The 23,204-nt window shown below is 44.6% G+C and overlaps 1 protein-coding gene and 1 long non-coding RNA gene across 2 annotated transcripts in view; both read left to right on the top strand.

Moving 5' to 3' along the window:
- Positions 1 to 23,204, top strand: part of KIZ (kizuna centrosomal protein) — a 340,495-nt gene that overhangs the window by 161,915 nt on the left and 155,376 nt on the right. The window contains 1 exon segment of the mRNA XM_029596786.1: positions 8,380 to 8,520. Coding sequence (XP_029452646.1) covers positions 8,380 to 8,520 — 141 coding nt within the window.
- Positions 13,281 to 15,144, top strand: LOC115087066. Its single transcript, XR_003855416.1, has 3 exons — positions 13,281 to 13,362; positions 13,449 to 13,505; positions 13,639 to 15,144. It is a non-coding gene; the product is annotated as an uncharacterized LOC115087066 (long non-coding RNA).

Here is a 23,204-nt window from a genome sequence, read left to right as displayed (position 1 = left end):
TAACAGGTGTTCTCACAGGACAGCAGGATGTTAGTCCTAACGAAACCTGCCCACCACCCCGCGGTGTTGGGTTCGTAACGTTTTATTATTTTATTTTTCTGCACTGCCTGTAGCTTTCAAACAAGACTGAAGGGGGACCCCTGCTGGATGCAGGGTTAGTGCCATGCTGGGCATGCCCAGTAGGGGCCAGTCAAAGTTCTGGAAACTTTGACAAAAGTGGTCCGTGATTGGGCTCCATCCTGTGATGTCACCCATATGTGAGGACTAACATCCTGCTGACCTGTGAGAACACCTGTTACAGGTAAGCAACATTTGCTTTCCCTTGTAGGCCACTACCAGATATATATAATGAATACATTAATACATTTAAAAGACACATTCCTACTCCCACAGCAACCTAAAACTTATCTAGGAACTGAACAAATTTGAGATGAAGGCAGCAGTCCAGCAGCAAGAGGGGGGCCTCCCAGTCTTTTGCATTGAGTGTCACATGTATGATTTTTTTACCGGCCGGTGAGAAGTTGTATGTGTGCATCCAACGCAAATAGCTCCTGTCTCTCAGAGAACGAGTCCAATCTCTGGAGGCTAGAGTGGTAGACCTGGAGGAGCTAAGGCAGGCAGAGAGACATATAAATGAGACCTTCAGGGACATAGTAGCCAAGTTCCAACTTCAGACTGGCAGCCCTGGTGTTGCCTTGGAGGAAGAAGGTCTCATGATCAGAGAGCATCAACTTGGTGCAGCAGGAAAGGATCCTGTAGCAAGGACCTGCTCTCAAGGGTGATTGCATTGTCCTCTCACACTGAGGATGTGTCTCCCAGGGCTACTGCCCAGGAGGGAAGGGTTAGTCGGTCATCATAGTTGGTGAAGTTCAGTATTAGGAATGTATACAGGTGAGTGGCTGGTGGGCATGAGGATCGCCCGATAATATGCCTACCTGGTGCGAAGGTGGCAGACTCACGTGTCACCTAGATAGGATTTTAGACAGTGTTGGGGAGGAATCAGCTGTCATGGTACATGTGAGCACCAACGACATAGGAAAATGTGGGAGGGAGGTTCTGGAAGCCAAATTTAGGCTCTTAGGTCGAAGTTGAAATCCAGAACCTCCAGGTAGCATTTCTGAAATGCTTCCTATTCCACGCACAAGTTCCCAGAGGCAGGCAGAGTTCCGGAATCTCAATGCGTGGATGAGACGATGGTGCAAGGAAGATGGATTCAGTCTTGTAAAGAACTGGGGAACCTTTTGGGGAAAAGGGAGTCTTTTCCAAAGGGATGGGCTGCTCCTTAACAGGGTGGAACCAAGCTGCTGGTGCTAACCTTTAAAAAGGAGATAGAGCAGCTTTTAAACTAGAGCAAAGGGGAATGCCGATAGTCGATCAGCAGTGCATAGTTCAGAGGGAGGTATCTTCAAAGGATACTAATCATGCATTAGAATTAGGGCATCCCAAAAGTGAGGTTCCATTAATAAGAAAAGTAATTCAAGTGCCTGTAATTAAAAACTCACCTGAGCTAAAAGATTCCAATTTATCCCTATCAATTAGAAAGCAGAATGAAAATGCAAACAAAAAATACACTTTGAAATGTTTGTCTAAGAAGTAAGATGGGAGAATTAAGATGTATAGCAGTGAATGATGACATAGACTTAATTGGCATCTCAGAGACATGGTAGAAGGAGGATAACCAATGGGATAGTGGTATACCAGGATACAAATTATATAACAATGACGGAGAGGAGCATCTGGGAGGCAGGGTGGCACTTTATGCTCGGGATGGCATAGATTCCAACAGGATAAAGATCCTGCATGAGACTAAATGCAGAATCAAATCTTTATGGGTAGAAATCCCTTGTTTGTGTGGAAAAGTATAGTTATAGGAGTATACCATCGTTCACATGGCCAAGACAGTGAGACGGACAGTGAAATGCTAAGTGAAATTAGGGAAGCTGACCAAATTGGTAGTGCAGTAATAATGGGTGATTTCAATTACCCCAACATTGACTGGGTAAATAAAACATCAGGACATGCTAGAGAGATAAAGTTCTTGGATGGAATAAATGACAGTTTTATGGAGCAATTGGTTCTGGAACCGACAAGAGGGAGCAATTTTAGATCTAATTCTTAGTGGAGCACAGGATTTGGGGTGAGAGGTAACGGTGGTGGAGCCACTTTGCAATAGTGATCATAATATGATCAAATATGAATTAATGACAGGAAGGGGGATAGTAAGTAAATCTACGGCTCTAGTGCTAAACTTTGAAAAGGGAAACTTTGAGAAAATGAGAAAAATAGAAAAAAAGTAAAAGGAGCAGCTACAAAGGTAAAAAGTGTGCTAGAGGCGTGAACATTGTTAAAAAAACCCAAAAACCATCCTAGAAGCACAGTCCAGATGTATTCCACACATTAAGAAAGGTGGAAGGAAGGCAAAACGATTACCGGCATGGTTAAAAGGTGAGGTGAAAGAGGCTATTTTAGCCACAAGATCTTCATTCAAAAATTGGAAGAAGGATCCAATAGAAGAAAATAGGATAAACCATAAGCACTGCCAATTTAAATGTAAGACATTGATAAGACAGGCTAAGAGAGAATTTGACAAGAAGTTGGCCACAGAGGCAAAAACTCACAGTAAAAACTTTTTAAAATATATCCGAAGCAGAAAGCCTGTGAGGGAGTCAGTTGGACTGTTAGAAGATCGAGGGGATAAAGGGGCACTTAGAGAAGTTGAGACCATCACGGAAAGATTAAACAGTTTCTTTGCTTTAGAGTTTACTGAGGACAATGTTGGGGAGATACTTGTTCCGGAGAAGAATGTTGGGAATTATTAGAAAGGGAATGGTGAATAAAACGGAAAATGTAATAATGCCTCTGTTTTGCTCCATATAGAGACCACACCTTGAATACTGTGTACAATTCTGGTCGCCGCATCTCAAAAAAGATATAGTTGTAGAAGGTACAGAGAAGGGCGACCAAAATGATAACAGGGATGGAACTGCTCCCCTATGAGGAAAGACTAAAGAGGTTAGGGCTGTTCAGCTTGGAGAAGAGACGGGGGGATATGTTAAAGGTCTTTAAAATCATGAGAGGTCTAGAATGGGTAAATGTGACTCTGTTATTTACTATTTCAGACAATAGAAGGACTAGGGGGCACTCCATGAAGTTAGCATGTAGCACGTTTAAAACTAATCAGAGAAAATTCTTTTTCACTCAACACACAAACTCTGGAATTTGTTGCCAGAGGATGTGGTTATTGCAGTTAGTGCAGCTGGGTTTAAAAAAGGTTTGGATAAGTTCTTGGAGGAGAAGTCCATTACCTGCTATTAATCAAGTTGACTTAGAAAATAGCCACTGCTATTACTAGCATCAGTAGCATGAGATATACTTAGTTTTTAGGTGCTTGCCAGGTACTTGTGGCCTGGATTGGCCACTGTTGGAAACAGGATGCTGGGCTTGATGTACCCTTGGTCTGACCCAGTATGACAATTTCTTATGTTCTTGTGTTTATACATGGGAACAAATTATGCATTAGAAAAATTCATATCAGCCAAAAAAATCCAGCTGTTGTCAACAGGTAAATTATTAAAAAGCCCCCATTTATTCAGTTTGGGGAGCATGTCCTGGTCTTGGGATATTTTACACCAAGGCCTGTGAAAGGGGCTTAGGTACTCTAGATAAATCTTATAACCATTAGAACCATTCACCCATTCTCACCAGATACAGTTAAAAAATTATGCACTTATAGATTTTATATGAAAAGTACGGAGTCTTCTGAGGGTAAAATATTACTTATAACATGTAATATATTTTCATGTACTACTGTGGTGCCAGCCAGAAAATCTGCAAAAAAAGAAAAAAAAAACATTTGAAACCCATATGGTATTGTAGTGCTTGTTGGGTGTGAACTTGGCCCTTAGAAAGCTGAGTAAACTGAATTACAATTACAATGTAGTAAATCCCCCATACTAAACAGCATTAATTGCCAGCACCTAAACAGCAACAATCCTACTGATAAAAAGGCAACATTGTAAAAATTACAGCAAACCCTTAAACACCAATATACCTCCTATTAGGAAAATAAAACAAGCCAAGCTAACTAAAGATCCTTATACAGAAACTACATGCTAGCAAAATACCTCAGACAGACAGACCCTCACTAAGTACAGAATGTAGAGACAATAAAATATAAATAGAAATGTGCAAGCAAAAACTGAACTGGAAACCTCAATAAGCAGTGCCACAATGGAAAAACAGAAAGATTAATATTTCTTATCCAAGCTCAAAAAACGGTGCACATCAGAACCAATGGTACAATGCCAACATCAGATCTGCCAAACGAGAGCTCAGAAAGAAAGAAAAGACATGGCGGAAAAATAAATCAGTCCCATCTCTAACAGACTAGCGTAACCACCATACTACAAGAACCTCATTAACAGCACAAAAAAAGAATTCTTCACAAAGAAAATCAACAAATTTCAACGCAACCCCAGAATGTTATTCACCATCGTGCAAAACCTAACCAAAACACCTGACGAGCACAAACTAACTTCAACCAAAAACAAATGCAACAATTTTGCACAATTCTTCAATGACAAAATAAAGAACTTAGGGGCAGATTTTTAAAAAATACGTGAGTGCGTACTTTTGTTTGCGCACCAGGCGCGAACAAACATACGCTGGATTTTATAAGATACGCGCATAGCCGAGCGTATCTTATAAAATCCGGGGTCGGCGCGCGCAAAGTGGTGCACATTTGTGCAACCTGCGCACGCCGAGCCTAGCGCAGCCTGCCTGTTCCCTCCGAGGCCGCTCCAATTTCGGAGCGGCCTCGGAGGGAACTTTTCTTCGCCCTCCCCCCACCTTCCCCTCCCTTCCCCTACCTAACCCACCCCCCTTACCTTTGTCGGCAAAGTTACGCCTGCTTTTAGCAGGCGTAACTTTGCGCGCGTCGCCAGCAGCCCCACTCCATCCTCCGGTCCCGGGGGCTGGTCCGGAGGCCTCGACCACGCCCCCGGGCCGGCGCCACGCCCACGGGGCCTGCCCCCCTAAACGCCGCTGCAACGCCCAATAAACGCCGCAATTCGTTTCGGGACTCTTGGTAGACATCCCCTCCCCCCCCCCCCCCCCCCCCTGACAAGCCGCACAACTGACATCAGTATATGACCGTGCCATTTCCCTCACAAGCCCCCAACTATGGAACATGCTAAAAGACTATACCAATATTAGAAGTCATGCTCTATACTTATACCCTGGTAACCTCTGAAAATTCAATGTTATACTGTTTATCCTACTATTTCCTAATAACATGTTGTTCTACTCTCATAACTTGTCGCCCTTGGAATTTTAACGTTGTATTGCTTTTTTCTTACTAATTTTGTTATTTAATCTTCTCCTTCACCCTATCTAACACCACCCCAAATATATCACTTGAGCTAACCCACCCCACTAATTGAACACTCTGCCTATAAAAAGCACTAACCATGTTAACCAAATGACAAAATTGTAAACCATTGTGTTAACCAAATGACAAAATTGTAAACTGTTGTGATGGCAATACCGAACGATGGTATATAAAACTCTATAAATAAATAAATAAATCAAGAGATATATATATCATTAATAATAGTAAAGCCAATCTATTGAAAAGAAGGGATTAGCCACTGCTATTAATTGCATCAGTAGCATGGGATCTTCTTAGTGTTTGGATAATTGCCAGGTTCTTGTGGCCTGGTTTGGCCTCTGTTGGAAACGGGATGCTGGGCTTGATGGACCCTTGGTCTGACCCAGCATGGCAATTTCTTATGTTCTTATGAATAAATATTTCAAAACAGGTGCCGAACATCTTAATACTTATAAACACATATGTACATTTTAGAAATTTTTCCAAACACTAATAAAATATTGCAAAACAACAGATACATCAGATACCACCCAATAATTAAAAGTAAGAAAGATTTAAAAATCCCCACTTTCCATACCTGAGAATTTTTGATTTTCAGTCATCCTGAGATTGTCATGAATTAGTGGGGGAAGGTGGGCACACAAACTTTATCCTCTCTTTCATGTACACGCATGTTCTCTCACACACTCACTCTTAGACACATGCATGCCCGCATGCACATGCTTTCACACACGTATGCACTTGCTTTCACTCAGGCTGACCTCTCCTCTTTTTTTGGCTGTGGGTGGCTTGAGTTCTGCAGGCAGATGGGCCTCTCATTTTCTTCAGCCACTGGTGGGTTAGGATCTGATGTTTGCCCCAAGGCTTCTCCAGTTGCCTGCAGGGACACCTCTTCAGCCGGGGGAGGGGGGGGGAGTAAAGTTTGCACTCAGCTAGTGTGATCTTTCTTCTTCTTCATCTGCTGGTGAAATGGCTCCATCAACAAGGTGCTTCATCTTTTTCGGCTTCTCTTCTAAGGCTACTGGTGGGATGAGCTCCATCAGTGGCCAGTGAAGCCTCTTCTTCAGCCACCAATGAATGGGTTCTGCTGGTGACTACAGCTCTCTTCTTCTTCAGCTGCTGGAGGGTTGGCCTCTATTCTTCAGCCACTGGCAGCCAGTGAAGCCTCTCTTCTTCTTTGGCCACCAGCATGTTGGGCTCTGCTGACGGCCAGTGGGGCCTGTTTTTTTCAGCGGCCAGCATGGCCTTTCTTCTTCTTTGGCTGCCGGTGGGTTGGGCTCTGCTGGCAGCCAGTGGGGTCTCTTTTTCGGTTGCCAATGAGTAGGCTCTGCTGGCAACCACAGGACGTCTACTCTTCTTCGGCAGTGGTGGGCCTCTTCTTACACTTGGATTTTCGCGTACTGGGCCACCGCTCCCTCTGGACCGCCGCTTTGTGTAAGTGGTTAGCTTACACATTGGGTTTCGCAGACCCTTTTCATATTCTATTTTCAACTTATTCTAGGTGAAATAAGGCATGTGTTAGTTCATTTAAGGTCAAGGTCCTAAGCTGCAGTCAAATTAGCTGTGAATCCTTCTTAATGGACAATAAGCTTCAGTTTCATTGCTTACTCCCAGACATATTCTTCCTATATCTGCAAACTCTGCTGTTTGCATTTGTTATCTTTCTTACCGCTCTAATTTTTTCACATGTCTACACAAATAGATATCAATAAATGTAGGGGTAATAATCAGAAATTCATTCTGATTAACATCCCTCCCCCTTTGCAGTTTAAAGTACTTGAGCTGTTTGCAGCATGTACATTTTTGCCTGCTGAGAGAAAGGGACCGAATTAGATTGGAAGTGGGGAAGTTTTATATATGAAGGTTGCATAATTAAATCTTTCGCATAATTTTTATGCATACTTTTTACCTGCTTCAGTGTAGGTGCAAAGTATATGGGTGCTTTATAGCCGACTATCCCTTTGAAAATGAGCTTGCATTCCTGCGGGTACTACTCCCAGCTCTGTGGGGAGGTTCATTATTGTGCTTGTAATAATGCCTGAAAGGGTACCTAAGCACATGTATTTCAGGTCCTATATCCACACTCCCCATGCAACGCCTACCTCTGCCCCCTCCCCCATGCTTTTACTTAAATCAATTTGCAGCTTTGGAAACACAGAAAGGGGGTAATTTTCAAAAGGAGTTACGCATGTAAATGTAACTACTATTGTAGCAATTTCCAAAAGCCATTTACTGGAGTAAAGTGCACTTACACAAGTAAATCCTATGGACAATTCAATGGCATATATTATAGCAATTTTCAAAAGCCCACTTACTCAAGTAAAGTGCATTTACTCGAGTAAAACCCTGTTTTATTCGAGTAAATGCTTTTTAAAATCAGGCCCTTAGGGCCTGATTTTCCCCAAGTAAATAGGGCTTTGAAAATTGCTACAATATATGCCATTGAATTGCCCTTAGGATTTACTAATGTAAGTGCATTTTATGCAAGTAAATGGCTTTTGAAAATTGTTACGATAGTATGTTACATTTACGCAAGTAACTCCTTTGAAAATTCACCTGAAAATGTTTTCGTTAGCACAAGTTTCAGATTTGTGCTAATTTAGCCAATTTTTTATATATATCGCTATGTGTCCAGTACAAGTATATGTACTTTTCTGTTTAATTACAACTTTGAAAAAATACTGATGTATAATCCCACCTACAGTTTTTGTATGTTCATATATCATCCTTAGTTCAATTTGTGTTGACCTGATAATAAGAATATAACTCTTCAAAGTCAATCATTATTGTATTAAACTAGTCCAATAAAAATATATTGCCTACAATATAAGAGAACTATATGTGTGTTGTGTTTTAAAGTTGATAATATTTAGTTGATATTTAATAAACTATTGTGAGAAAACTGAATGAGGTTCTGTTTTCAAGTTTATTCCAACTATTGTTTTACGTTTGTTAATGACATCTTATATATTACCTGTTTCATTTTATAGCCTTTGTAATCAGACTGAGACCTTGAAAGAAGACGACCTTGAGACATGTGCTGCAGTCGTCCTTCACCAGAGTACACTGAATGGGTGCCTCTTACCTGAGGACATGCTTAGTGATAGCAGTAGACCCAAACAGCACGAGAGGTATCATAAGTTTTACCATGACATATTAACATTTTCATTCTATCACAAAATATTTCTGAATGTTTTAGAAAAACCAGACAGAATTAAATTTTTTCTAAATTCTCCCTCTTTACAGGAAGTGTCTCTATATCAAATCTTAGTTATCTTGGAACTGAAATTTAATTCCCGAAAATTACATTTTTGAAACATAATTTGTATAGCAAAATTTGATTGCTATAAACAATCTTCATAATAAATATATTAGAAACATTATTTCTCCAAGGACAAGGAGGATGGTAGTCCTCACACAAGGGTGACAACATCAGATGTCATGCCGCTTAACCACGCGTCCATGCAGGCTCCCTCTTCAGTCTCTTAAGAACATAAGAAAATGCCATACTGGGTCAGACCAAGGGTCCATCAAGCCCAGCATCCTGTTTCCAACAGTGGCCAATCCAGGCCATAAGAACCTGGCAAGTACCCAAAAACTAAGTCTATTCCATGTAACCATTGCTAATGGCAGTGGCTATTCTCTATTCTCTTCCTTTCCATGAAGCTTTTGTCTTGCTATCGTGGAGATCGTGCTTCTTTTTGAAGTTTTTGTAGTTATTTCTCTTCCTGTGTCACGTAGGGTCCTTTGTATTTTTTTCGGGTTCTCTGTCTGCGATCTGGTAAGTCCATCGAGCTTCCGTGGTCAATCATCGATGGCTTCATCACCCAGTGTCCGCCAACCAATGCACTGCATACTTTTTGTGATGTCGTCGACTGGCTTTCGCTGGAACCCCTGGGCTATGTCCATCACAGACCGCTATGAGGTCTGAGTCCTCTTCCTGGGGGCAGCCCACAACATTCGCAGTTGTGACCTCTGTGCCCAGATAACCCCTAAGGGCCATCGGGTGCGTCTTGATAAGATGGAAAAGTTTTTCAGGTCCAAAAGATCGGATCTGTCATCTGCTTCGGAGACCTCTACCCTATTCAGAAAGGAGGTTCTGGTCTCGACCCCCATCGGGGTCGCCCCCCCACAACCGTTCCCTAGTTAGGAGCCGGGATCAAGCTGTGGTCTTTGTCATCCCATTCCTGGTCAGATTCTTTGCTGTTCCAATCGGTTCTTGGCAAAGACCATGGTGATCATTGAGAAAGATCGAAGAAACATTGACATCGGTCATCATCTCCCAAGCCAGACCATGGACAGGCATCATCATCAGTGCTTCCTCCGATGCGGCCTTGGGCGGAGAAAGCGATTCCTTCTGACCTTTCTGAAGCCTCTAGGTGGCCTTCACCTAGAGGAGGAGGGCTCAGTGCCCCTCAGTGCTCTGGGGGATGTCCCAATTCTGCCTCCTCCTCCTCCTCCTCAAGCTGTTTTGGCCTTGGTTGCCTTTGAGGAGGAGTTGGAGAGGCGCATGTGGTTAGCGGTCGGATGGGCCCTGCAGGGCTTCGAGCCTCTGGTTCCACCACCACTGCCGCAGGAGCCGTCTCCACTGATGCTTGCACCTCAATTGGAATGGCTTGATTTGCTGTTCGGTGTTCTACCAACACAACTGGCACCGATGCCCCAAGCCCATGTCGAGGCAGGCTGAAGGCAGATGTGTTGTGGGTTGTCCAGAAGTCAGGGCAGGCGGAGAGCAGGCAGGACGCGGTACCAGACCAAGGGGTCAGGGCAGGCAGCAGACTCTGAGAAGCCAGGAGCAAGCCAAGGGTCAGGAGGGACAGCAGACAAGGAGAAACCAGGAAGCCAAGCCAAAGTTGGAACCGAGAAGACCATCCAAGAAGCAAGGAGCCAAGTGCGGAGGTACCAGAGACGGAGGGCAGGCTGGAACTCGGGAACAGGCCGGAATGTAGGAACACACACTGAGAGTAGGACCTGTTGCCAAGACAAGGAATGCTGACCTGAGCTGGGCTTATGTAGTCAGGGCGTCTGATGTCATCTTCAGGGGCCGGGCCGAGATTTCCCGCCATGGCACCTTTAAGACGCTGTGAATGCCACGCGTGCGCCTAAGGAGTCATGTGCAGGAAGCCTGCTGGCAGATGGGGCTTGGCGTCAGGGCCTGCTGGAGCAGGTAAGGGGAGCTGGCTGCAGGGGACCACGGGCAGGATTCCCAACACAGTCCGCTTCCAAATTTCTAGAACTCGATATGGTATTGTGTTTACATAGGATCTTATACCAAAAAGAAACTGAAGATCCACGCGTACCCCCCAAAAACCTGCCCCAAGTTTCCCCTGCGCGTGCTGAGCCTATGTTGAATAGGCTTGGCGGCGCGCACAAGTCCCGGGGCTTTCCTGGGGGGCGTGTCGGGGGCGTGTCGCGGCGGCACATCATCCGGGGGCGTTCCAGGGGCGGGCCCACGGCCTCCGGACCAGCCCCCGGACCGGAACATGGCCAGCCGGCACGGCATGCGCAAGTTACGCCTGCCTCGGGCAGGCATAACTTTTGCAATAAAGGTAGGGGAGGTTTAGATAGGGCTGGGGGGTGGGTTAGGTAGGGAAAGGGAGGGGAAGGTATGGGGGCGGTGGAAGGAAAGTTCCCTCCGAGGCCGCGCCGACCCTGGATTTTAAAGGATACGCGCGTCTACACGCGTATCTATTAAAATCCGGCGTACTCTTGTTTGCGCCTGGTGCGCGAACAAAAGTATGAGCGGGCGTACTTTTTTAAAATCTACCCCTGTGTGTCTGCTTGGGTCTTCTAAGTCTAAGAAATCCGATGATAACTCCCAGGAAGGGTTGTGGGAATCAGGTAATGATAGGGAAGCAACATAATGTCAGAGCTGTAGATAAGCAAAAAAAGTGCATAGGATTCAGACCAAATTTGTCCTAAAGGGATTGAAATGATTATATTTGGTTCTGCTCATCAATCATTTGAGAAACAGTTTGAATACCCTTGGCCTGCCAGCTCAGAAAAATTCTATACTCAATTCCAGGGCTAAAATGCTTATTTCCTAAAATGGGCAAATAGTGGGAAACCTGATATTTCAATCCTAGTTTTTTACAGAGCTATCTCTACACTTTCAATATGTGTTCTATTAGCACAGTGCTCTGAAGATATATTGGTAAGACCGATTTTGTTTTGTGTAGGATATATCATAATTCTAATGGGTTAACTTTAGCTTTTTCTACTGTCATTGGTGCATAATAGCTAGAATCCATAATCCATTCACCAATATGTCTTAAATTGTAAGCATCATTATACAACCGTATGACTAAAACGGTGGATAGACAACTTGTGGCTGTGGATACAGATGAAGCATGTTCTGGGTGTTCAGTGTGCTTCAATAGGTTACGATTGGAGAGTTATCAATATGATAAGTATCGAGAGCCATATATATTTAAAGAGGAATATACATGCACTACCAGGAGGGTTGTGTGTGTTATATTGTGCCCTTGCCAATTGTTATATATTGGCCTTACTAAACGTCAAATTAGATCACGTATCATCGAACATAAAAGTAATCTGAGGATTAAAAAGGATGGAGTGCCATTGGTGGCACACTGGAATCAAATGAAACATGGAAATGACCAATTAAAAATTTTTTTGTTATCACTCAGGTTAGGGCTAATATTCAAGGTGATATTATTAGTATTTTATGGAAACTTGAACAGAAATTCATATTCTGGTGGCGATCGGTTCAACCGTATGGCTTGAACATGGGTGTTGATTGGGAATCATTTTATAAATAGTTTGTATGAGGTATATTTAGTGCAAATTATGCGGTGTGTTAGTGAGTGGTTGGTTGGTTGTTTTGGTGTTTGAGTTGAGTAATGTGGGTTGGTGTGAGTGGTATGACGCGTGTTGTGTTGGGTTGTGATTGGTTGAGTGATTGTTTTTGTCAGTGAATAGTGTTGATTGTTGTGGTGGTTGGTTTGTGGCAGGTTGGGTTCGTGTGAGTATGAATTGTTTTGATGGATATGATATATGTTGTGCTGTGTTGTGATTGATTGAGTGAGTGATTGCTTGTGAATGTTTTTTCTGGTGCTTGGGTTGTGGATGTTTGGGCTGTTGTGAGTTTGGTGAATTTGGTTGAGAGTGTGTTCCTTTTTGAATTCTTTATGAATTGTTCTGATTGGTGGTGATTGTGGAGATTATACTGTATGGCCGGTTGTGAATTTGTCTTTTGTTTGGATGGATGTGTTGCATGTTGCGCTGTGTTGTGATGGGTTGAGTGAGTGATTCCTTATGAATGTCGTTTATTGTGGTGTTTGGGTTGTGGATGTTTGGGTTGTTGTGAGTTTGGTGAATCTGGTCAAGAGTGTGTTCCTTTTTGAATCCTTTATGAATTGTTTTGACTGTTGTTGGTTGTGGAGATTATACTGTATGGTTGGTTGTGGATGTGACGTATTTTGTTTCAGAGAATGTAGTATTAGCCGCGTGTTTTGATGTGATTGGTCCCGTTGAGGGACGTGAATGGACGTGGTGAGGTAGTGAATGAGGTTGCTGATTGGTTCGTGTGTGTGCTTGGATGTGATTGGTCCCGCTGAGTGACGTGAAGGGACGTGGTGAGGTAGTGGATTATGTTGGTGTTTGATTGGGTTGCGTAGTTTGGGAGATGTGTTGGGTGTGGCAGTTTGAGTTGGTTTATATGCGGAGTTTCTCGCCATGCGGTTAGCTGTGCCATGTTCTGAAGATCCATTGGGTAGTGCTGTGTTTGGATTTCGAATTGGCTGTATTCTTGTAAGTGTTGGATATGTTGTAAGGTAAGGAGGATTTTGATTACTGGTTCTCTGTCAACATGAGCATTTTGGAATTTTGAGAAAGTGTTACTTATGTATTGTGTACCTTGCTTTGTAATAGGTACATATAAGTTGGATTTGTGAGAGAAGATGGAAACAGTATATCGAAACGCGTGCAGCGTATTGAAGCTTTTGTGAAAGGTTGGTTTTGAGATTGATATACAGTTGCAGTCAGGTGACTTGCATAAAATACTTTTTTGGAGTATTATTATCTGTCTGTATTTCAGGTGGTGAGTCCATATATGTGATGTGCAGCCGCTTTTCTAATTTGAATTGTGGAGAAAGTGAGTTTCTTTGTTTGTTGAGGTTGTGGGTGATAATGTGGGGGAAGATGCTGCTTTGAATATTTGTTTTTATAAGATAATTGGTTTTTTGTTTAATTTTTTGAAGGACACAGTAACCGCTGGTCTCTTGTAGGTGTGATGCTTCAATGATTGGAAAACTGGAGAGTTTTGCTAATCTTTGGTTGGACCGGGAGTAAAGCGTCCCCTGAAGAAGCTGCGGCGAAACAGGGATCCTTGTTGGGACAGAGTGGATTGCCCCCATATGTGGCGGAGCATGCCCTAATGAAGATAGCTTCAACCATTAAAGCTTTGGTGGTCTTAGAGGTGTGAGGGATGTGGTGGAGTGCTCCCATATTAAATTAATACGTGGTGGAGCATGCTGAGATAAAGATAGCTTTAACTCTAATAGGTTGGGTGGTTTTAGATGTGTGGTGTTTTAGTGGGTGGGGAGTGTGTGTGATATGAATGTATGAGTGTTTGGAGGGGATTTTTAAGTTAGTGCTGCTATGGTGGGGTGGTAATGCTGCTAGTTTATTGGTGTTATGGTGGGGTGATAATGTCTATGAGGTTGCACATGTTTTTGTGTATTAATGATGTAATTATGGAAACATCTGTGAATTCAATGTGTATGTAATTGTATTAATACATGTTTGAAATATATTGATAAATATGTTCTGGAAAATGATGTTTATTGACTAACTGATGTATTAAAAATGTATAGATTAATACTATTGGATCCCCTATGATTGTGTGTATTGTGTAAAGAGTAGGGGTCTATATTCTCTCTTTTTGTGATTACCATATCAGTTCTCCAAAGAAGCCAATATGTTATGAATATTTAAAGTGGAGCTTCTCCCTTTTACAAAACCAACTTGGCCATCCCCTATCAAAAATGGCAAATATCTAGCTAACCTATCTGCCATAATTTTTGCTAGGAGCTTTATTTCAAAATTTAGAAGTGAAATTGGTCAACATTAACCTGGGATTGTGGGATCTTTATTTGCCTTGGGGATTATGGTGACATAAGCCAAATTTGGGGAATAAGGAAAATTCCCCTGATTTATAAGATCTTCATACATTGATCCAAGAGGCAACAACAAATGTTCAGCTAATATTTTTAAAAAGTCTGCTGAATAACTGTCAGGCCCAGGAGCCTTTAGCAGTTTTTCCTGTTAAATTCCATTCATAATTTCTTTCACCTGTATGAGTCTATTAAGCATCTCCTGTTGTAATTCTGTCAATTTTGGCAAATAGGATTGCTGAAGGCATTTCTTTATTTGATCCCCCAAAGTAGTCGAACCCAATATAACGTCTTATAATAACTGCGAAAAACTTCACTGATTTCTTTTGTTGGATTTACCATGCCTCCTTGTGAAGAACTCATGACAGAAATATATTTCCCCTCTCCCTCCTTGTTTTTGTCGTATTGGCCATAATTTTCCCAAATTTATTCCCATAATGATATTTCACTCTGTAATAACAAAAGGTTTTCTGAGCTCTCTGGTGCAACAAGGTGTTTAGGGGTAGATTTTATAAATGTACGCGCGGGCGTACTTTTGTTCTTGCACCAGGCGCGAACAAAAGTACGCTGGACTTTATAAGATATGTGCGTAGCCGCGCGTATCTTATAAAATCCGGAGTTGGCACGCGCAAGGGGGGTGCACATTTGTGCAACTTGCGCGTGCCGAGCCCAGCGCGCGCTGCCTGTTCCCGCCGAGGCCGCTCCGAAATCGGAGCGGCCTCGGAGGGAACTTTCCTTCCGCCTCCCCTCACTTTCCCCTCCCTTCCCCTACCTAACCCACCCCCCCGGCCCTATCTAAACCCCCCCCTACCTTTGTTGTCAGATTTAGGCCTGCGGGCTGCTGGCGCGCCATCACCCGACCCGGGGGCTGGTCCGGAGGCCTCGACCATGCCCCCGGGCCGGCGCCACGCCCCCGGTCCCGCCCCCAAAATGCCGCGTCACGGCACGTCCCCAAAATGCCGCGTCACTCGCAGCACGCCCCTGACACGCCTCCTTCACGCCCCTCCATGCAAGCCCCGGGACTTACGTGTGTCCCGGGGCTTGCGCGCGCCACCGAGCCTATGCAAAATAGGCTCGGCGCGCGCAGAGGGGGTTTGGGGTAGGTTTTCAGGGGGTACGCGCGTATCGTACGTGCATACCCCTTTGAAAATCTACCCCTTAGTGTATATTGTATATGTACCAGCTTCTCTTTATTTTGTTTAATCAGCTTCTTCTCATGTAACTGTTTAATTTCCCACAACTGCCCTTCAAGCTGCCGAATTTGTGCAACTAATGCCTTATTTTTGGTTATAACAGAATAATTTCTGCTGTTAGCACCACTTTTTTGCTGTCTCAAAATAAAAGTGGGTTCTCCTTATGCTCTGCATTATTATTTGAATATTCCTTCCACTTCCTAAGCAAAAAGGACTGAAATCCTGAATCTCCATATAGGTGTCTAGGGAATCTCCATGCACTGTTAGAGCCTACCTGTTGAAACTTATGTAAATCTATTGTCACTGGTGCATCATCTGTTATTTCTAACGGACCTATATCCACTTTCAACACTTTGGCAAAATCACTAACTCTCATTAATATATAGTCTATCCAAGAACCTGTCCCATGTGCTCTAGAAATGTGAGTATAATCAATATCCATAGGATAGGATGTTCACCAAACATCTACTAGCCCAGTCTATTACATATGTAATTAATTCCCTGTGTCACCCTTCCTGGACAACCTGATGTCTAGTCTCTTGTTGGATCTATCACACAGCTATCAGTTTTGTTATCTTAGTGAAAAAAGTGTGGTGATAAACATTAGGAGCATAAACGTTGCAAATAATGTCCAATTGCCCACCCACCTTCTCAATAACTGAGATGTGTCACTCAACTTGAAATGCCACTTGCTTTCCAATTAATATAGCTACACCAGCTACTTTAGTCGAGGATTGCAAAGAAAAAACTTGCCCCACCCACATTCGATGCAGCTTTTGATGTTGTGCTTGGTCTAGCTTTGTTTCCTGCAATAGAGCAATATGAACTTTGTCGCTGTAAAGATTGCAGTATTTTGTACCTTTTAATGATAGAGCTTATACCAGATACATTCATGACCAGCACCTAAGGTTTCTGTGAGTCACATAGCTTCATTATTTTGTAGAAAATACCCAATAAGAATTTGCAGCGTTAAAGAGCTTGGACCCCTCACCCTAGATCCATGCTCAACCCTTTTAGCACTTGGGAATAGCCCAATCCATACCCTGATATTACCTAATCCTTCGCTGTAGCCCACCCCCCACTCCCAGTTACTTATACATCTTCCTGAACTTATGTCTTGCTTTTCTCCCTAAGAATTCCCCTCCCCCCATAGCCCCTTAACTTCCAAAACTATCAAAATTCGCTTGTAAGGGACTGTGAGTCCATCTAACTTGTAGCATTCCCTGCCTCCAGAGATATTGCCTTATTTGGGAAAAAAAATAAACCCACACTCATTAATACAGAGCAGCATACAAAATTGCCTTACTACTTTACTGCTTTAAGGCTCTACTATAAGAATGTTTTATTAAAGCCAATCCTTATGTCCCAACCAACATTCTCAATTAAAAGTTAATACAAAAGGTTTGGCCACTTTGATGATGCTTCCTTCCGTAACGTGAAGGGCAGTAGAGCTTATGACCCAAAGTTTCATCCAACTTTTGAACAATGTCCACAGTCCTGCGAAATCAAAAACCAATCAACCTTGCAGCTTGTTTTAAGATGAGAAACTCATCTCATAAGAAAAGTCCAACAGTTAGAAGAAAACATTCTTTACAACAAAATTCATCCTGCAATATGAGCTATAACCTGGGCCATCCTGCCCATTCTCCTTCACCCTGATGGTCTTATATCCTGCAAAACTTCAGGTCCTCCTCAGCTGACGCATATATCAAATATGCATTAATCCACGTTATTTTTAATTTAGCTGGATATTGCAGAATGAAGGGGATTTTGTTCTGTATGAGCTTAGTACAAAGTGGCGCAAATGTTCTCACAGGACAAGCAGGATGGTAGTCCTCACACATATGGGTGACATCATCAGGATGGAGCCCAATCACGGAACAATTTTGTCAAAGTTTCTAGAACTTTGACTGGCACCTACTGGGCATGCCCAGCAATGCACTGACCCTGCATCCAGCAGGGGTCCCCCTTCAGTCTTCTTTTTTCCGCGCAGCAGTAGCCACGTGGGTTAAGGAGCTCTTGAGATTCCTGACGGGAATTTTCCTCATGGAACTTCTTTCAAAATTTCAAAAAGATTCTACCCCATAGGGGTCCCCCTATCAATATCCATACTCCGCGGTCGAAAAGTAAGGTTGTACCCTTGTTGCAGTCAATTCCCGTTGAGTTATCCCTCCAGGGCCTACTGTCATTGACTGCACCGCGGCTAAATTTTTGTCTGAGTCATGGCGTCGGGTTTTCGTCGGTGCCCCGACTACCCGAACATTGTCCATCACTGACCCGCACAGGGTCTGTGTTATGTGTTTGGGCTCCGACCACGATGTCTTAACTTGCACCAAATGTGCCCAAATGACACTGAAGGGCCATAAGGCTCCTTTAGAGAAAATGGAATTTCTCTTTCAGTCAAAAACCCCAACTCCATCGATAGCTTCGACTTCGTCTGAGCCAGTGCCATCGACCTCTCGCCAGCACTGGGACACCGCTGCTGCACAACCAACGTTGACGATTCCAAAGGTGTCGATTCCCTCCTTGCCTCCTCAAGAAAAGTACCGAGGAGATCATTTTGAAAGCAAGGCTCAGTTCACCGATCCAGGCAAGCCCTCGGCATCGACGTCGACAAAGCCACCGACAAAGAAGCCCCGTCCAGAAAAGGCCCCATCCTCTTCTGTGACCGGGTCACCGAGACGTTCCCCACTTTTAGTGGTGCCGGGATCCGCGATTCAACCTTCACCGGTGGTCCCTCCGGCGAAGCCAGTGCTGCCTCCTACTCTGGTGCCGGAGTTCCATGCCCCAGGCTTCCGCGAGGAATTGGATCGGATGATCCAAGAGGCCATCGGTAAAGCACTTCAGGGCTTCCAACCTCCATCGATGCCGGTACCGGTCCTCAAGTCAGTCACCGATCCGATTCCCGTAGCACTCGCACCGCTACTGGGTAGACTGGATGTGTTGATCGGTGCCCTTTGACCGATGGAACCGAGAACACTGGTAGGTCCGGTGCCTTCCACACCAATTCCATTATCATCGGATGATGAGGAAACACCGATACCCATTCCACCGTCTGGGATTTTACCACCGACTCGTCCATCGATGTCACAGGACCCGTCAGTGCCTCCATCGATGCTGTCAGTGCCAACTCTGATGCCACTGATGCCTAGGCCTGGTCTTTCAGGATTAGCACCATTTCTCCCTGCTAGAGACCCACTAGGTGCTGGAGATCAGCCCTATGATCTTTGGACTGATGATTCATCCCAAGATATAGATCTACCATCAGAGCCCTCTCCCCCAGATGAAAGATGACATTCTCCACCAGAAGATCTGTCTTTTATTAATTTCATCAAGGAAATGTCTGAAACCATTCCTTTTCAACTTCAGACAGAAGAGGACTCTAGGCACAAGATGCTGGAAGTACTCCAATTTCTAGATGCTCCTAAGGAAATCATGTCTATACCTATTCATGAAATCCTGCTTGATCTCCTGAAGAGAAACTGGGAACACCCATGTTCGGTTCCACCTGTCAACCGCAAGATAGATGCCACCTATCTTGTGCAGTCAGCTCCTGGGTTCCAAAGGTCACAGTTGGATCATCACTCTGTTGTTGTTGAATCAGCCCAGAAGAAGGCATGACGTTCAAAACCTCATTCCTCCATACCTCCAGGGAAGAAACAAAAATCCCTGGATGCTTTTGGCAGGCATGACTTCTATGGCTTAATGCTCATATCTCGCATTGCCTCTTACCAGTTATACATGACCCAGTATAACAGAGACCTTTTTAAAAGGATCCAGGATTTCTCTGATTTTTTACCAGAGCAACTCCAGGCTCAATTTCATACTCTGGCTCAAAAAGGTCTGGATGCCGGAAAGCATGAGGTCCGCGCTGCGTATGATATCTTTGACACTGCCTCTAGAATGTCTGCAGTGGGGATTAGTGCAAGAAGATGGGCCTGGCTCAAATCCTCAGGCTTAAGACCAGAAGTCCAAGACAGGTTAGCAGATCTACCCTGTGTGGGTGATAATCTCTTTGGGGAAAAGATCCGAGAAACTATGGCGCAGTTGAAGGACCACCATGAAACACTGCGCCAGCTTTCTTCTGTGCCGTATAAGTTTCTTTCCACCCCTAAGAGAACTTTCAGGCGTGACTAAGCGGCCGGCCTACAAGCCAAGAAAATTTTATCCTCCGGCTTCTAGAGGACGCCCTTCCAGACCTTACCAAAAAGGTCAATCCAGGCAGACGCGGCCTCAAAAGTCTCAGCCTGGACCAGCATCAGGGTTTTGCCTCCTTCCTAGAGAGTGTAAGCCAACCTCCTCTTCCATCCATACCAGTCAGTGGTCGGCTCTGCCACTTCAACAATGTTTGGCATACAGTCACCACAGACCAGTGGGTACGTGCAGTGGTTACTCAGGGTTACCACCTAAATTTCCTGACTGTTCCAGCGGACTCTCCACCTCGGCTGACATGGGAGACGTCCAACCACTCTCCCTTGCTCGAACAGGAGGTCTCATCCCTCCTCAAATCCCGAGCAATAGAACCAGTGCCCCTCTCCCAGCAGGGGCAAGGGTTTTATTCCCGGTATTTTCTAATACCAAAAACGTCAGGTAGGGTACGCCCGATACTGGACCCCTCCGCGCCCTAAACAAATTTTTGCAGAGAGAAAAATTCAAAATGGTAACCTTGGGCGCTCTAATTCCTCTTCTACAAAGAGGAGATTGGATATGCTCTCTAGATCTCCAAGTCACTTAAACACTCATCGCAAGTACCTGTGATTCCTGGTCGGCCCTCGTCACTTCCAGTACCGTGTACTACCATTCAGCCTAGCGTCTGCTCCACGAGTTTTCACCAAGTGCCTGGTGGTGGTCGCAGCCTTCCTCAGGAATCAGGGTGTGCATGTCTACCCTTATCTCGACGATTGGTTGATAAGGACTCTGACTCAGCAGGGCGCACTAGCCTCCCTGTGTCTCACTATTCACACCCTGATCTCCTTAGTGTTTCTAATCAACTATCCCAAATCCAAGATAGTTCCATCCCAAACCTATCCTTTATAGGGACCGACCTAAACACTATACAGGCGAAAGCCTTCCTCCCCCAGGATCACGCTTTCACCATAGCATCTCTGGCGCATCACCTACAGACTCGAGTATCTTCAACTGCTCGTCACTTCCTCATATTGCTGGGTCACATGGCGTCCTCGTTTCCTGTCACTCCGATGGCTTGCCTAGCCATGAGAGTGATGCAGTGGACCTTAAAATACCAGTGGATTCAAGCTTGTCAGCCAATGTCCAGCATTATCCAGGTTACCAAACAGCTCCGTCTGTCACTAGACTGGTGGATGCACCACTCCAATCTCATTCAAGGCCTTCCATTTCAGGCTCCAGAACCTCAAATTACCTTAACAACAGACGCTTCCAACCTCAGGTGGGGTGCACATGTAGGCGACCTGCAGACTCAGGGAACCTGGTCTCCAGAGGAAGCCAAACACCAAATAAATTTCCTGGAGCTACGGGCGATCAGATATGCCCTCAAGGCTTTTCAGGATTGCCTATCAAAAAAAGCCATCCTGATTCAAACCGACAGGTTGCGATGTGGTACATCAACAAGCAAGGGGGAACGGGCTCCTACCTCCTGTGTCAGGAAGCTGCACAGATATGGGCATAGGTTCTTTCCCACTCGATGTACCTCAAAGCAACCTACTTGCCGGGAGTGGACAATCTTTTTGCGGACAGGCTGAGTCGGACTTTCCATCCGCACGAATGGTCTCTAAACCCCACGATAGCGGACACGATATTCCAACGCTGGGGCTACCCTCGCATAGACCTCTTTGCATCGGTCCACAACCACAAAGTAGACAACTTCTGCTCTCTCATTCGCTGTCACCACTCGCAACCAAGAGATGCCTTCACCCTCTCCTGAGCCAGCGGTTTCCTTTATGCGTACCCTCCACTTCCTCTCATTTCAAAGACTCTCGTGAAGCTCCAGCAGGACAAGGGATTAATGATCCTGATAGCTCCCCACTGGCCACGCCAGGTGTGGTTTCCAATCCTCCAGGACCTATCAGTACATGGGCACATTCCTCTGGGGAAGGATCCCCTTCTAATAACTCAGAATGAAGGGTACCTGCGTCACCCCAACCTCCAGGCTCTATCTCTGACGGCCTGGATGTTGAAACATTAATACTCCAACCTCTTTTTTTTTTTTTATATATTTAATCTTTATTGATTTTCAGTTTAATAAACAAGAAATTTTCAATGTTCTACATATTCCACCCAGGTTACAAAAGAAATTTTCATACAACCAAGTAAAAAATACAAGAAACAATTTTAAATGTTACCTGGATTATGTACATTGATTTAGTATAATATAAAGAAATACTGGGAGATCAAGGGTGATTATAGCAGAGGAGCGCGACAAAGGGGCCCGCCCCTTTGTGCGCCCCTTCGTGTGCATCTTCGCAGCCGCACCTACCGGACCCCTGCATCCTCCTCCAAATTTACGACAAAGCTTCAGTCCCACTTCGCCTGTCTCTTCCACACGCAGAGGCTGCCCCTGCTCCCTTTCATCAACCCTGCATCTCAAAACCAACTACAAGCCTAGAGACCTGTGCAGAACCTCCTCAACTGTAAGACTTATTTACTCACCCCCACTGTTTACCTTTTTCTCCCCCACTTGCCACTCACACTGCCTCGTCATCCGATATGCTCCACGGCCCTTTACAATTGTACCTATAATTGCCTGATACTACTGACCCAGTCTGTACTGTCTATATCTACTGACATTGTCTGTATAACCACTTATTGCTGACATTGCCTGAATAACTACTGTCTGCTGACATTGCCTGTATAACCACTGTAACTAGCCTGTATTATCAATGCAACTAGCCTCCTATCCATCTACACTATCGTTTCTCACCCAGAATCCAAGTATCACTACTCCTTATCTGCCCCACCCCATCTCCTGCAAACTACCCACATACTCCTCTCTCCCCACCATTACCCCACCACCATGGATCGTCATCCCATCCCCCGCATTCACTTCCCTCTCAACAGACATCCACGCTCATCCCCCCACCCTATACCTCCCTCCCACAAATCCCTCCTTCCCATCCTCACTACCCCACTTACCCAATTTCTTGGACTCACAACCCTCTCCATCATTCTTTTCAACGCCCAGTCCCTCTCCAAAAAAACCCCCATCCTGGATGACCTCCTCTCCGACTGCCAACCAGACATCTGCGCTGTGACTGAAACCTGGCTTAGAGAAACCGACATAGTCCTCCTTAACCAATTACCTACCCAGTCCTATGAAATTCTCTCTATCCCCCGACCAAAAAAAAAAGGAGGAGGCATTCTCCTTGCCTTCAAAAAACACCTCAACCTCAAACCGGTGCACATCACCTCACCTCCTAAATTAGAAATTGGCCTTTTCAAATCCTCTACGCTACAGATCTGCCTTATCTACGCTCCCCCCGGCTCCATTGAGCGTGATCCCTCCCCCTT

Source organism: Rhinatrema bivittatum, chromosome 3 (assembly GCF_901001135.1).
Source record: "Rhinatrema bivittatum chromosome 3, aRhiBiv1.1, whole genome shotgun sequence".
NCBI classification, from domain to species: Eukaryota; Metazoa; Chordata; class Amphibia; order Gymnophiona; family Rhinatrematidae; genus Rhinatrema; species Rhinatrema bivittatum.
This window is presented reverse-complemented; position numbering and strand designations above follow the sequence as displayed.